The 16,600-nt window shown below is 48.2% G+C and overlaps 1 protein-coding gene across 1 annotated transcript in view; it reads left to right on the top strand.

The window, feature by feature from the left end:
• Positions 1-16,600, top strand: part of DAW1 (dynein assembly factor with WD repeats 1) — a 118,333-nt gene that overhangs the window by 78,629 nt on the left and 23,104 nt on the right. The window contains exons 7-8 of the mRNA XM_073581317.1: positions 4,588-4,695; positions 14,270-14,376. Of these exons, the coding sequence (XP_073437418.1) occupies positions 4,588-4,695; positions 14,270-14,376 (215 nt within the window). The remainder of the gene's footprint in view (positions 1-4,587; positions 4,696-14,269; positions 14,377-16,600) is intronic.

Raw genomic sequence — 16,600 nt, 5'->3', positions numbered from 1 at the left:
TAGTCGAGTTGAGAGTCGGGTTGGGAGGTTTTTCTCAGGAGCTCCCTATTCCTAAGTCTCACATGCTAGTGAGCTAGGCCACGCCCCGGAACCTCAGCTTCTTACCAGGAGTGCAGTATATCTTCTTCAGATATTCTATGTGCAGTCATATACAGTGCCTTGCGAAAGTATTCGGCCCCCTGGAACTTTTCAATCTTTTCCCACATATCATGCTTCAAACATAACGATACCAAATGTAAATTTTTTGTGAAGAATTAATAACAAGTGGGACACAATTGTGACGTTGAACGAAATTTATTGGTTATTTTAAATTTTTGTGGAAATTCAAAAACTGAAAAATGGGGCGTGTAATATTATTCAGCCCCTTTACTTTCAGTGCAGCAAACTCACTCCAGAAGTTCATTGTGGATCTCTGAATGATCCAATGTTGTCCTAAATGACTAATAATGATAAATATAATCCACCTGTGTGGTATCATGGTATACCTCTAGGTATCATGACCAAGTAGACATCAGGCTGCACTCCTGTAATGTACCAATGGGACCAAGATGAGTTGAACGGTTTTTATCTCCACAACGCGTTTCAACGCTGGACTAGCGCCTTTTTCAAGTGAAAAAGCAATTGCATAGCAAGGGTTCAAGGGCAGGGGGTTTATAAAGGATTCTTCATTACAGCAGCACAGCCGGCTATAGTGTTATCCTCCTTATTGATGAACTATCCTGGAGGAGATCCTCCCCAGCCACCAGGCAGCAGCCGCTGATATTTTCAGGTGTTCATAGGAGTTTTGCCTGCCCACCACCTGCTCAGGTGAGCATGTTCCCTTTACTCTCCTTGCATCCAAAAGGATATCACCCGATGGTCTTGGATTCTTCTGTTCCCCAACAGTTTTTCTACTACTGTAGGTATCATCACATTCTTATCACACATCTTAATGCTTTTTTATTATTAAATATCAAAAAGTTATTATCAGGCATGTGACAACTCTTTAATTTTCTCTTTTTTTTTCCACTGTGTAAAATTTGTCATAGACTGTTGTGGTTTAGACAATTGAATGCTTTAACAGGAAGCAAACCTAAAACCAAATATTTTATGTTTTTTATTCTTTTCATAGTCTATCAAATCTGTTATATCCTTTATAGAATGTTCTCTCTGAGAATCCATGACACAGATATCTTTCTGCCAGGCTATTGTCCATTTAAGTCAACAGTAGATGTTACAGTAACCCAACTAATCCATGAATCATAGACGAGTCTGATTGGGAACTAGCGCTTGACACATTCCTGTATTTTATCTCTGTCACAAATGAATCAGATAACCACCAGTAGAAATTACAAATCGCATTAGAAGAATGGCATTATAAATCACATCTACAATAGACAGAGATTACATTTTCAGACCTAGTGTTAGCGCTTTTAGATTTTGGATCTACTTATGCTGGGTTCAGTTCACTGCGCAAAAATGCAGTAGCAAGAGGTCAGATCTCAGAGGACCATTCACATAAGTGGACACCACCAGAGATAGGATAGACAAAGGAAGGGAAGGGGGAAAGGAAATGTGAATTATCATTAACCTTTATTTAGTATATTAATATAAACATTAAATTTGATGACCATACACCCACTAGGGGTGTATACTGGATCTTAGTGCATGATTAGTTATATTATAAACACAATTAAGATCCACTAGATCCCAATCAGATTTGGACTCAGGGAAATTGAATAAATCAAAGAATCTTAACCGTGTCCCCAAATTTATAGGTTGGACCCTGATCCCACAAAGGAGACACTATTTAAATTATATAAATTTAGTGCGGTACAATCTCGATATTAATCCATGTGGATCAATATTACATGTCTATTGCTCATTAAATATAGGGCTTGTTTTATTTCATACCCCTCTGGCATATCAGAATTAATGTGTTGTGCCTTTACCGTGGTATACACAATCCAGAGACACCCTAATGGTGTATTAGAAATCATTTTGAGGTTACTAGGGTTAAAACACCCCAATGGTGTATAAGAATTCAGTTGATCTCACTAGAGATTATTATAGATGAATGAACACTTATGAATCAATATTTTATGTCTAATACTCATCAGGCATAGGGCTTGTTATATTTCATACCTCTGTGTAATATAAAACTAATAAAACGTGCCTTGACTGTGAAGTACACAGTCCACAGACACCCCAGTGGCATTTTAGAAGTTATTGTGTCCTCATGGTGAGGTACATGTGGGGCCCGTATCCATGCCAACCGTAGTCAGGTGGAGGGACCAGGTCGCAGTAGGGGACCGGCCCCAGACTAGTGGAGACACTAAGGACTCAGCTAGCTAACCGGAGGTTGCCGTATCTGCATTTGCGGCGGCCACATCCACTACATTAGCTGAAAAGGCAACCAGATAGGATCAAGGGGACCTGTGAAACGGCCAGGGAAGGAACAGCTGAAGTGGGTTCTGACATGGTGTACCCCAAATTACCTGAGAGCTGGCTGGACCACCAAACCCGTAGGACACAGCTCCCTGGCTGGGGAATGTAACTGGAGAACTGTGAGTAAAAGTGTGGAAACTGCACTTCACTGTGTCCTTTGACTTATTTACAGTGTTACCTGCCTTGCACCACGACTACAACCACCATCATCACATCTCTAACACCTATAACTGCCCTGGGGACTAGCTCTACCCGTGGTGAGCTGTACCAACTCTGCTGCATCACCAACAGCCCCAGCGGTCTCTTTTGCAGCGTGGGCTATCACCTTCCTTGCTGGACACCATGGGTGGCGTCACGAATCATCTCTTATAAACTTTATTTCCCCTTTAATCATCATTTTTTTATTGGACGCCCAGGGCCACGGACCGGGTCACTGCTGCCGTGACACATCCCCTTAAGAACCGACCCGGTATCAAGTATCCCCACGGCCCTGGCGGGTGCTCCAGAATCATATGTATATTCCAGAGCCCAACATTAGGGTTATCTCCACAGGCAGTGATACTTCAAACGTAGATATATTGTAATTAGTCATGAGATTCAAATGGGTAATATACAACAGCCTCATAAGAGCCAGCAGGTGGTGTATGATTGTGCCGCACTAGATAGAGCACCGAATGTTATACCGCCGATCGCTAGATCAGACGCTTTGGGGGATCACATGAGGATTCCCCAATCCTGTGTGTCATCACTCTAGACCGCGATGACCACCGGCATGTCAGCTCCATCACTGCGAGTGATTGTGCGCATAGATACAGGAGCGGTAAGGTAATATCACATCCGCCGCTGATATGCATGTGTTGTCAAGGCAGAGAGACAGAGTTCTGAGCAAGCCGACATCAGTCTCTCCCACCGGGTGAGTTAGACTCCTGCGTCTCATACAGTTAGAGACTATGCATTGCACGAGAACTGGTTGTTGAGTGTGCTAAAGAAACATGCCTGTACTCTGAGGCTGGATACTGTTAGGGCAATGCCTGATGCGCGTTTCGTCAGGGCAATTTTGAGACATAGTTTAGTGCTTTTATATTTTGGATCAACTTAGGCTGGGTTCAGCTCACTGCACGAAAGAGCAGTAGATCAGAAAGGCGGTCACTGATGAAACGTATGCCAGACAGCACAAAGTGGCTCCCATATGACTCATTGTGGCCCCCGTGGTGGTTCGAATCCCAGTTTTCAGGGCTTCAGATGGACGCTCCATTAGACCCACTGACATGTCAATAACACAATATGAACATAGCCCTAGTATTCCGATAAACAGTGCTGGCAGCTCGTCACTAACAGCATTTGCAAAAAAAACATTATAAACAATAGTGTTCCTTGTAATCTATACTGCCATAAACTCCATAATAAAGCATGCTGGTGCAGCGTCCCTCATAGGTCGGTGTCAGCATGGCATCCTTGTAAGTGGAGAGTCCCTCATGGGTGGTTAATCCCTCATAAGTGGAGCGTCCCTTGTGGGCTCTGCTGGCGAAGCATCCCTTGTTTGCGGTACTGGTAGAGTATCTTTTGTAGGTGAGGCGTCCCTCGTAGATGGAGTGTCCCTCATTGGTAGTGCATCAATTGTGGGTGGTACTAACAGAGTATCCTTTGTAGGTGGAGCATCCTTTGTGGGCAGTGCCAGCATTGCATCCCTTGTAGGTGGAGTTTCCCTCGGTGGAGCATCCCTTGTGGGCTGTGTTGGTGAAGCGTCCCTCTTGAGCGGTACTGGCAGAGCATCCTTTGTAAGTGGAGAGTCCCTCGTGGGCAGTGATAGCATTGTGTCCTTTGTAGGTGGCGTTTCCCTCATTGGTGGTGCATACCTCGTGGGCGGTGCTGGCAGAGCATCCTTTAAGGTAGAGCATCCTCCGTGGGCAGTCCAACCCTCATGGGCGGAGCGTGCCTCGTGAGCTGTGCCAACAGAATGGATTGTCATCACTCACTTCTATTGGCTGCCACATTTCCAGAACATACTTTCAGGGTTTTCTGTAAGTCCTTTTCCCCTGCTGTAACTTACTGGTCATTATGAGGACCCGGTGACTGTGTTTTACCAGCCTTGCTTTAATGACTGCTTTATATTGTATCTGTTCAGGATATCTGATCATGTAAAACCTTGCCTTTTTCCAGGTTTGTCTTGCATTTAACCCTCAAAGTACCCTGGTAGCAACTGGAAGCATGGATACTACTGCGAAATTGTGGGACGTAAAGAGCGGAGAAGAGGCGCTCTCACTAAGTGTAAGTTCAGAGCCGAGTCGACGGCCATATTTTCTGCCACATAAGGGCCCTGTCTGGCCTCATATACTTTATTTATAGTTCAGACGGACATGGAGTACAAGTAGGAGTTGTTATACAACTTCCATTACAGCAGCATAAAAACAACATCTTTACTTCTGTTCTCCTCTCAAGTGTTATTTAGGTGAAGGTTTCCAGCTGAACACCCACTTGCCTCTTATCTGATGGCAGAGATGAACGTCTGAAATACTTTTCTTTTGCATCGCCTTCTTTTGTGTCGAGTACTCATTCCATAAGAGCAATTAAACTTAGTATTCGTGTTGTTCTTTATGGAAACTGTAACTTGGCAACACAGGCTGGGATGGCAGATTTGTGACCTTAGCTCTGTAGCAGGCGGTGTAGTCGTGGTGCTCTGGAGTGATACATTTACATTGCTTCCATTGAATGTATATGTCGTTGCGTGGGGTGATCACAGTATATTCTCCAACAATTTGGGTTGAATGTGCTTCACATAAAATATTGGGAAATTGTAGCAATAAAAGTTCGTGGCGTATTCCCATCTGGAACATTTACTATTTTATCCACAAAGTTTGTGCCATAAAGGCCTGGTAGGTTAGGGCACCCGAGATAATATCTGTACCTGTTCCTAACACCTGTTTGCCAATGCAAAGTGGTCACACCGCTGCATCGGCTTCTCTGCAAGGCTTCAACATTTCATAATCAGATTTTCTGTAAATCCCATAGATGTTTATGGGAAGAGATTTATGTCCTGTGAATAAATTATAGTGAATTTCTGATGCAAAGCTTCTAGTACTAGGTCAGGGGATCACTGACCCAGAGCCCTGCGAACCTCCTTTTCCCTGCCGGCATCCCGGATGCCCCTTCTGAATAGTATACCTGGTGTGATACCATTATTCTACTGGGATGCACACATGACGAAGCACCAGGGATACCGGCAGGTAGGAGGACGTTCGCAGGACTCGGGTAAGGAGTGGATGCCAGCTCACCCTTGTGGATGCTATTGTGAAATTCACGGCACGGAGAAAGCCATTCCTGCCCGGTGTGGTTCAGTGATGATTCAAGGGAAATGGAGCTTGAGTCATTTTCTAATTAAAAAGGTTAAACTTTATTCCAACTTCTTTAAAATTGCGACTCATGGTCATGACTAAGGACCTCGTTATAGTCAGAAATGCGTAGTAAAAAGAATGCAATCTATTTGTTTCCAAACTCCTGGAGCAGCTCGTCCACGCTGAACTTTCCTCCCACCTATCATCTAACTTGCTCTTTGACAATTTACAATCTGGTTTCCGCCCCCATCACTCCACTGAGACCGCCCTGACCAAAATTATTAATGACCTACTTTACAGCCAAATCAAACGGACAATACTCTATACGCCTGCTTCTAAACCTGTCCCTCTGCTTTCAACACAGTTGACCACTGCCTCCTACTACAGATCCTCTCTCCTTTGGCATCAAAGACCTTGCCATATCCTGGATCTCCTCATACCTTTCCAACCGCACATTCAGAGTCTCCCACTCCCACACTACCTCCTCATCCCACTCTCTCTCTGTTGGAGTCCCCAAGGCTCTGTTTTAGGACCCCTACACTTCTCAATCTATATACTTGGTCTGGGGCAACTCATAAAGTCCCACGGATTCCAGTACCACCTTTATGCTGATGACACTCAGATCTTCCTCTCTGGCCCAGACGTCACCTCTCTCCTGTCCAGAATCCCAGAGTGCCTATCAGCCATATCCTCTCTCCTCTCGCTTCCTCAAGCTCAATGTGGACAAATCTGAACTCATCATCTTTCCTCCATCTCACAGATCTTCCTTACCCGACCTACCTATAACAATTAATGACCTCATGCTTTCCCCAGTACCGGAAGTCCGCTGCCTCGGAGTAACCTTTGAGTTTGCCCTGTCCTTCACACCGCACATCTAAGCTCTTTCTATCTCCTGTCGCCTCCAGCTCAGAAATATTTCCAGAATCCATCCTTTCCTCAACCCCCTATGTACTAAAATGCTTGTGCATGCCCTCATCATCTCCCGCCTCGACTGCTGCAACATCCTTTTATGTGGTCTACCTACTAACACCCTCGCACCTCTCCAGTCCATCCTTAACTCTGCTGCCAGACTAATTCATCTTTCTACTCGCTACTCCTTCACTTCTTCCCTCTGTAAATCTCTTCACTGGCTCCTATTCCCTCAGCGTATCAAGTTCAAATTACTAATACTGACCTACAAGGCCATCTATAACCTGTCTCCCCCATATGTCTCTGAACTAATCTCCTGATACCTTCCCTCACGTAATCTCCGGTCCTCCCAAGACCTCCTTCTCTCCTCCACACTTATTTGCTCCTCACCTAACCGCCTCCAAGACTTCTCCCGAATAGCCCCTATCCTCTGGAATTCTTTGCCCCAACATGTCCGACTATCAACCACATTTGGATCCTTCAGATGGAACCTGAAAACCCACCTCTTCAAGAAAGCCTACAGCCTCCAATGACCCCACTACCTCCTCACCACTACCGGAGATATCACTTCAACCATCACCGGAACTGTTGCAACCCACAAACCTACTGTCATCTTCCCCACCATCTCCTGTAGCATGTAAGCCTGAAAGGGCAGGGTCTTCTCCCATCTGTATCAGTCTGTCATTGTTAGTTTTGTTTACTGTAAGTGATATCTGTAATTTGTATGTAACCCCTTCTCATGTACAACACCATGGAATCAATGGTGCTATATAAATCAATAATAATAAAAATAATAATATTTGGCAATAGAAATTTCGGAAAATGTTGCAGTTTTAAAGATGTTAGAATAAAGTTGACCATTTTAATTGGGAAGTGGCTGGACCTCCCTTTTCCTTGAATCTTCGCAGGGCTTTGGCCTGGTGGCTGCAGACTACAGACATCCTACTAATCTTTTTGCCATGATGTGCTTCTTAAAGGCGTTGTCCGGTCTTAAGCTACAAGTGTAAATCCTCAAATCGTAGACACTGCAAAGGATTCTCCGGTGCCGAAAGTGGGCGTTCATTTGGCCACAAGAATGCTATAGGCATGCTCCCTGTCACATTCCTACAAGACTATTTCCCACCTCGCTCAGCCCACTAGCATTGGGCGAGGCCGCTCATGTCTAGTCAGAATGTGGCACTGGAGATTCCTCGTAGGGTTTACGATATGAGGATTCACAAGTCTGCAGTCACATAGAGTGTCTGCAGACTTGTAGCGTAAGCCCGGACAACCCGTTTAAGACCATCTTTTTCTCCTTCGTCTCATTGGGGGACACAGAGACTGTGGGTGTATGCTACTGCCGTCTGGAGGCTGACACTACGTATACAAAAAACAAGTTAGCTCCTCCTCCGCCGCATACACCCTCGCCCCGATAGCGGGCGGAAACCAGTTTTTTGCTTAGTGTCTTATGGAGGCACACGCAGTCTGGATCTCTCCAGGCTATTTTTTTTCTGGTTTACCATGAAGATGAGACAGGGGCGACGGATCCTATAGAAAGGGTCCGATCTCCCCAAACCAACAACGGGCGAGCACGCGTTGAGTATCGCCTCCGCGTATCCTATCCCGCACCGAGGGACATATCTGGGACTTTTCCCCAGACATCTATTTTTTCTTTGTTTTTTATTTTATGAAGATAAGAGGGGCAACGCATCCTATTGAAAGGATCCGATTTCCCCAAACCAGCAACAGGCGACCACGTGCGAGTGTCCCTCCATGTTTCCTTTCCCGCGACGTGGGACATTATGCCAGACTTAGCCCTGTCCACCCCTAGGTATTGAAACCATGGGCTTGCACAGAGGCACAAGACTAGTCTGTGCGGCCCCCATTGCTCCACCAACGCATGACGGCGGTGCTGCATGGCGGCAGACGGTCCCTCTCCTCGCCCCTGCAAGGCGGTCGGAGCTAGGGAGCCTGCACCGCCTTAAACAGAAGTACCTCAGGTATGAGCTGGAGCGCACCCCCGGGTGGAGGGCCCTGGGCAGCGTTTTCAGAGCCGGGGAAGTCAGGGGCGGAGGAGGAGCTATTCGGCTGCGGGGGGGGACAATAGCCCTGGTAGTTAGATGGCATTACTTCCTCCCCCCTCTTTCTCTTCCTCCCTCCCTCCGCTCCTCTAATCTGGTTCGCGCCTCCCTCCGGGTACTGGCGCGGTCCGGGAGAAGTGGGGGGAGCTGCCAGCCAGCATGGCCGAGGTAGCGGTCCGCCGGCGTACCAAGCGGGCGGACCGGCTCTAATTTAGCCCGCGGCTTCGGCCCGGGCCGCGGGCGGAAGTTCCGCCCTGGGCTCAACGTCATTTCCGGCACCGCCCCCCATCACCAGGCCGGGCATGGGGAGTCGGACGGCCGGGGTAGCAGTCCGCCAGCATGCTAAGCGGGCGGACCGTCTCTAATTTAGCCCGCGGCTTCGGCCTGGGCCGTGGGCGGAAGCTCCGCCCTGGGCGCAACGTCATTTCCGGTGCCGCCCCCCATCACACAGGGCGGGCGCCGGATAAAAATTGAGGCCCCGGCGGCAAGGCAGGGTAGACCGCGATAAGAGAAGAATCGCAGCTTACCCAGGAGTGAGGCAGGCGAACTGCAGAATCACGGGGAGAGACATGCAGGAGCGGGTAAGTGCGACCCCCGTCCCGGAGCCACACTAAGGCACTACAGGGTTACCCTCCTCCTCCTCCTCCTCCTCCCCCCCCCCCCCGAACCTTAAAAGGATTTTTTGTGTGTGGCCTACGCCAGCAGTATGTCTGGAAAAGGAAAAACGCACACGTTCCTTTATGCCGCATGCGTTTCCTGTGGGGTTATGTTCCCACGAGCGCAGACTATTAAGTTATGTGAAGCCTGCAACTCCGAACGCGCCCAGGAGCCCTCCCCTGCGACAGAGCCCAGGGGTCTGGATCCCCAAGAATGGGCGTTATCACTCTCTCGGTCCATGGTTTCGCTCACAAAGGCAATTGAGACCCTTCAGGCCCCGGATAGGGGTAGAGACGACGGCTCACATGTTTGGGAGAGGTCATCCACCTCACAAGAGCCTACGGCCTGCAGGGGCCGCACAGTCTCTAGGCAGACGCACAGGAAAAGAGCCCATACTGCGTCTCCAGGCCCCTCCGGTGCCTCAGCATCCGTGAGTGCGGCATCTCGCTCACCGTCACCATTTTCTGGGAGCGAGCAGAGTTCAGGTGATGACTGGGAAGAATCCTTGGACCTGGATACCCTGGGGGTACCGGGAGACGGTAGACAGTCTTATTGAAGCGGTCAATCAGACTCTGGGTATTGAGGATGATGTCTCCCTAACCGCAGGTCATAAGGTATCCTTTAAGAAGACCGGGAGACCACATAGAGTGTTTAGCACTCATCCTGAGTTCGAGGACATAGTGCAGCGGCACAGGGAACGTCCAGACAAACGTTTTTCAGGACAAAAAACGCTGGAAACGAGATATCCGTTCACATCAGAGCTCTGTAAGAAATGGGCGGAATCTCCGGTAGTGGATCCCCCAGTGTCACGCCTGGCCTCAAGGTCCTTGTCAGTAACTAGTGGTTCTTCCATTAAGGACCCCACGGATCGACTCATAGAAGGTTTAGCTCGCTCGGTGTATGAGGCATCGGGATCAGCGCTCTTTCCTTCTTTTGCGGCAACGTGGGTAGCCAAATCATGATGTCATGGTCAGATTCTTTGAATAAGGTCCTACAGGATAGAGATTTGCCGATGAAAGTGGCTGAGATAGCAAGTCAGATCGCGATGGCGGGTGACTATTTAATTAATGCATCCTTGGATGCAGCTAATGGCGCGGCACTAGCGGCAGCAAATGCAATCGCCATTAGGAGAGCCTTGTGGTTAAGGCTATGGCGGGCTGATTCGATTTCTAAGAAGTCTTTGACTTCCCTGCCTTTTCAGGGTAATCGGCTATTTGGGGAGAAATTAGACAAGCTCATTTCAGATGCTACAGGGGGAAAAAGCAGCTTCCTTCCACAACAGAAGATTAGACCGCCTTTTCGTCAACCTCAGGCGCGCTTTCGAGTATTTTGCACCCCCGGGTGGATGGCAGCGGCCAGTACCTCTGCCCCAGCTCGCTATGGCCAAGACAAAGAGCGTCAGGTCACGTATAGAACCAACCCGCTGGGTAGGATGCGGGGCCGCCCGCCCAGATCAAGGGGGGCCAGGTCCCAGAAGCCCTCAGCGAAATGACTCGAGGCATCTAGTACCCGAGGACAGCAGAGTAGGCGGACGTCTGCGCAGGTTCTGCTGCGTCTGGGTCGCAGTGGCGCGCGACGCATGGGTGGCAAAATTAGTGTGTTCCGGGTACAAAATAGAATTTGTCAAGGATCCGCCAAGACTATTTTTTCTTTTCCGGCTTCCCAAAACGGAATCCCGGGCAGAGGCATTGCTAGGGGCCATCGAGGTGCTGCAGCGCAACGGGGTCATTGTCCCTGTACCAGAGTGCGAAAAAACCCAAGGATTTTATTCCAATCTGTTCGCAGTCCCCAAGAAGGAAGGAACAGTAAGGCCGATTCTGGACTTAAAGCTCCTGAACAGGTTAATGAGGATCAGGCGTTTTCGCATGGAATCTCTCTGGTCGGTCATATCGTCCATGGAGCACGGAGAATATTTGGCCTCGATCGTTGTCCAGGATGCCTACCTGCACATCCCTATTTTTCCCCCGCTTCAAAGGTTCCTTCGGTTTGCAATCGATGGCCGGCATTTCCAATTTGTGGCCCTACCTTTCGGGTTGGCCACGGCCCCCAGGATATTCACAAAAGTGATGGCTGTCGTCATGGCCGTTCTACATTCTCGGGGCATAGTGGTTTTGCCGTACTTAGACGACCTCTTTGTAAAGGGGCCGTCCTTTCGGGCATGCGAGGAGAATGTCAGCATCACACTGGATACCCTATCTCGCCTAGGATGGTTGATCAACGGGAAGAAGTCATCCCTTACCCCAGCTCAAAGGATTCTATTCTTAGGGATGATTTTCGACACTTCCCGAGGGTTGGTAATTCTCCATCAGGACAAGGCTCGGGCGCTCTGGCAGGGAGTCCGAAGTCTTCAACAACCGGGCCCTCACACTATCCGGTACGGGATGAGGGTTCTAGGAAGGATGGTGGCGGCGATAGAAGCAATTCCGTTTGCTCAATTTCATCTCCGTCCCCTGCAGCATGCTCTCTTAGCAGCTTGGGACGGGAGTCCGTTCTCCCTCGATCATCAGTGCAGGTTGCCCTCTCAGGTTCGACGGGCACTTCAGTGGTGGACACGTGACTCCTCTCTTCGTCAGGGGAAGCCCTTTCCCCCAGATCAATGGTTGGTGATCACGACCGATGCGAGTCTTTTCGGTTGGGGGGCAATCTTCCGCCATCACACGGCCCAGGGGCAATGGTCGCCTCAGGAGGCTCGTCTCCCGATCAACCTGTTGGAGATTCGAACGGTGCGGTTGGCACTGCAGCATTTTCAGCACTTGCTAGCAGGGCGCCCAGTCCGGGTTCAGTCAGACAACGCCACGGCAGTGGCGTACGTGAATCACCAGGGAGGCACGCGCAGCAGAGCAACCATGCGCGAGATAGAGCATGTACTCCGTTGGGCCGAGAGGCACCACTCGGTAATCTCAGCAGTTCACATACCAGGTGTGGAAAATTGGGCAGCAGATTTTCTAAGCCGGCAGGGCGTCGCGGCCGGGGAATGGTCCTTTCACCCCGAGGTCTTCCAGCAGATTTGCCAACGGTGGGGGACTCCAGACGTGGATCTGATGGCGTCCAGGGAGAACGCCAAGGTGGGCACGTTTGTTGCTCGGTCTCAGGACCCGTGAGCAATCGCAGTGGATGCGTTGGTCCTACCGTGGAACCTGTTTCCCCCACTGCCACTTCTCCCGAGGGTCATCAGAAAGATCAAGACAAAGGGGGTCCCGGCAATTCTGCTGGCCCCAGACTGGCCCCGGCAAGTATGGTACGCGGATCTAGTGCAGCTCCTCGCAGATGTGCCTTGGCGTCTACCGGAACGACCAGACTTACTGTCTCAGGGGCCGATCTGCCACCCGAACTTAGGGGCCCTGGCTTTGACGGCATGGCCATTGAATCTTGGATTCTGACCCAGGCGGGTTTTGGATGTGAAGTGGTGGCTACAATGGTTAGCGCCCGGAAGCCGGCCTCGGCGAGAATTTATCATAACACTTGGAAAGTTTTCTTTCATTGGTGTCGAGAACACGGAGTGGCGCCATTATCCTTTTCGGTCCCCAACATCCTGGCTTTACTGCAGTCCGGACTAGACGCAGGGTTGGCGCCGAGTTCCCTTAGGAGGCAGATATTGGCCTTGTCGGTCCTTTTTCAGCGAAAGATCGCTACCAATATGCAGGTCAGGACGTTCATTCAAGGGGTCTCTCATTTAGTTCCCCCCTATAGAGCACCCATAGACACCTGGGACCTTAACCTGGTCCTGAGTGTCCTGCAGGAGGCTCCGTTTGAACCGTTACAGGAAATTTCATTATCATATCTCTCCAGGAAGGTTGTATTCTTGGTAGCCATAACTTCCATTAGGCGGGTCTCGGAGTTAGGAGCGTTATCTTGCAGAGCTCCTTTTCTGACTTTTTTTTAAGGATAAAGTAGTCCTTAGACCACCGCCGCCTTTTCTGCCAAAGGTCGTGTCCTCTTTCCATATTAATGAGGACATTGTTCTGCCTTCGTTTTGTCCAGCGCCAGTACACAGAGTGGAAAGGGCGCTCCACTCTTTAGATCTGGTAAGAGCTCTCAGGAGGTACGTATCAAGGACAGCACCTTTTCGCCAGATGGACTCGTTGTTTGTGATTCCCGAAGGGCGCAGGAAAGGTCTCGCAGCCTCACGATCGACAATAGCCAGTTGGATTCGCCTAACTATTCAGGAGGCTTACCGTATTAGAGGCGCACCTATTCCAACAGGGATAGGGGCGCACTCTACTCGTGCAGTGGGCGCCTTTTGGGCGCTTCGGCACCAGGCTTCGGCAGAGCAGGTATGCAAAGCAGCAACCTGGTCCAGCCTGCACACTTTTTGTAAGCATTACAATGTGCATACTCAGGCCTCGTCGGATGCGAGCCTAGGTAGAAAAATTCTCCAAGCAGCAGTGGCACACCTTTAAACAGGAGGGCATGCGGCTTGGATCGGTGAGTGGTCCTCCCACCCAGGGACTGCTTTAGGACGTCCCACAGTCTCTGTGTCCCCCAATTAGACAAAGGAGAAACATGGATTTTTGTGAATACTCACCATAAAATCCTTTTCTCTGAGACGCTCATTGGGGGACACAGCACCCTCCCTGATAGCCAGTTGGCTCTTGTTTATTTAATTACCATAAATTCCTTTTTTAATGTACGGTGGTCCTTCTTCAGACATATGATTTTCACACTGACATCCAAATCCATGTTTGTCAGGATATCCTGAGCTCAGACCTCTAGGGAGTAACCACAATGCAATAGGTCCACTCAGAGCATTTCATATGTGCACTGCAGGAATACCTTGTGACAGAGCTGCCTGCCTTGCTTAGGATTAATATATCAGTTTTTTTCACGGCTCATTTAATATTTGGTTCTGTTCATTTTTTTTTTTTCATTTTTTTTTCTCTCCAGGGACACTCTGCAGAAATAATTTCTTTATCATTTAACACAACCGGCGACCGACTGATCACAGGCTCCTTTGATCATACGGTGTCTGTATGGGACATTCCTTCCGGCAGGTACAGTGCTATGTGGACAGAATCTTGATTACACGTTGGGCAATGACGGCTTGTAGAAATGGAGACACTTCTGTGAAATAGCAAGCATTGCTGGAGCTGCCGATTGTAACATTTATTGGATTGGATATCATTGTTTTTTGTGTCCTGAAAAGCTTTTGATACTGAAGATTCTTTAAATGGAAGTTGTGATTAGGTTTTTGCCACCTAATCAGAGAGAAGCATAATGTAGACAAACTTGGAGATGAAAGTAGATATAAAACCCGCTCTGCCGCAGATCCAGTATACCTTAAGAGATCAGATGCGTTATGGATGCGCTCTTAGTTGTCAATGCGTTTCGAGGTGATCATACCTTTTCATCAGGACAAACCACAATGATCGCTGATGATGGGCAATGATAGGAATCATTGTGGTTTGTCCTGAAGAAGTATGATCACTTTGAAAAGCATTGACAAATAAAGTAGCTTCCATGCTTCAAGATCTGGTGTTCTATCGAATATTGGATCCTCGGCTGTGCGGGTTTTTTATCCGTTTTGCTTACTATCTGGTGTCTGTGCAGCTGACATCTTTGCTTAAAAGTTAATAAAGGGGTTATGACTCTCACAACACCCCAGATGAGCAAATCCCATTTTACTCTTTCCTTTGTTATCCAGCTAAGACCCTATTATGCTTATTGCCATTCTGGTTTCTATCTAAACACGTTGCATATTGTATAGACAGAGTCTCTGATTCCAGATTCTAGATTTAATCTAGTACACTGAGGGTGGGCTGATTTTATCTAGTACACTGAGGGTGGGATGATTTTATCTAGTACAATGAGGGCGGGCTGATTTTATCTAGTACACTGAGGGTGGGCTGATTTTATCTAGTACACTGAGGGTGGGCTGATTTTATCTAGTACACTGAGGGCGGGCTGATTTTATCTAGTACACTGAGGGCGGGCTGATTTTATCTAGTACACTGAGGGCGGGCTGATTTTATCTAGTACACTGAGGGTGGGCTGATTTTATCTAGTACACTGAGGGTGGGATGATTTTATCTAGTACAATGAGGGCGGGCTGATTTTATCTAGTACACTGAGGGTGGGCTGATTTTATCTAGTACACTGAGGGTGGGCTGATTTTATCTAGTACACTGAGGGCGGGCTGATTTTATCTAGTACACTGAGGGCGGGCTGATTTTATCTAGTACACTGAGGGCGGGCTGATTTTATCTAGTACACTGAGGGCGGGCTGATTTTATCTAGTACACTGAGGGCGGGCTGATTTTATCTAGTACACTGAGGGCGGGCTGATTTTATCTAGTACACTGAGGGCGGGCTGATTTTATCTAGTAGACTGAGGGCGGGCTGATTTTATCTAGTACACTGAGGGCGGGCTGATTTTATCTAGTACACAAGGTTTAGTCCTCAATATCTTGTGACAGGACAATCCATTTAAGGGCTCACATTTGCATATAAATAATCACTCCGATGTTGCTCCTGAAAAGTAGGACGAGTGTCATGCGAGTACAATACGATTTTTCTCACCTAGCAACGTATGACATGCATATGCAATGGCATTTTTAACATCATCTTTTACAAACTGTAATTCTCTATGTAATTTAAAGCTAGTTTGCAAATAATGCGATGTTATATACAGATATAGATAGATCAAAAGATAGAATAGATACATCTATTTATATAATTGCCTTGTAATGTATTCATTTACTGCTCTGTCAAGATGTCACCGTATCCTAGAATTCCAAACGGAGGAAGTTCACCGACCGCCATATTGGGACACCCAAGTGTTGGATGTCTCAATATGGAAACTGCTGCTGGTACCAACCTATTGCACGGCACCACCAGCGGAACACTGTCACACCACACACACACACTCTATACGCCGTACACATCTCACACACTCATACTCTCAGTCACACACTCACACACTCAGACTCACATGCTCACATTCACACTCAGACTCACACACTCAGACTTACACACTCACTCACTCTCACACGCACACTCACACGCTCACTCACACACTCAGACTCACACACACTCTCACACTCAGACACATGCTCACTCACACACTCTCACTCACGCTCACTCTCACACTCTGTCTCACACTCTCACTCACTCACACTCAACTCACTCACTCTCACTCTTTCACTCACACTCACTTTCTCACTCACTCTCACTCACACTCTCGCAATCACACTCTCACTCACACTCATGCAGCCTCTT

Source organism: Dendrobates tinctorius, unplaced genomic scaffold (assembly GCF_039654945.1).
Source record: "Dendrobates tinctorius isolate UK_male_01 unplaced genomic scaffold, ASM3965494v1 ptg000069l, whole genome shotgun sequence".
NCBI lineage: Eukaryota > Metazoa > Chordata > Amphibia > Anura > Dendrobatidae > Dendrobates > Dendrobates tinctorius.
Note: the sequence above shows the minus strand (reverse complement) of the source record. Positions and strands in the feature narration are given on the sequence as shown.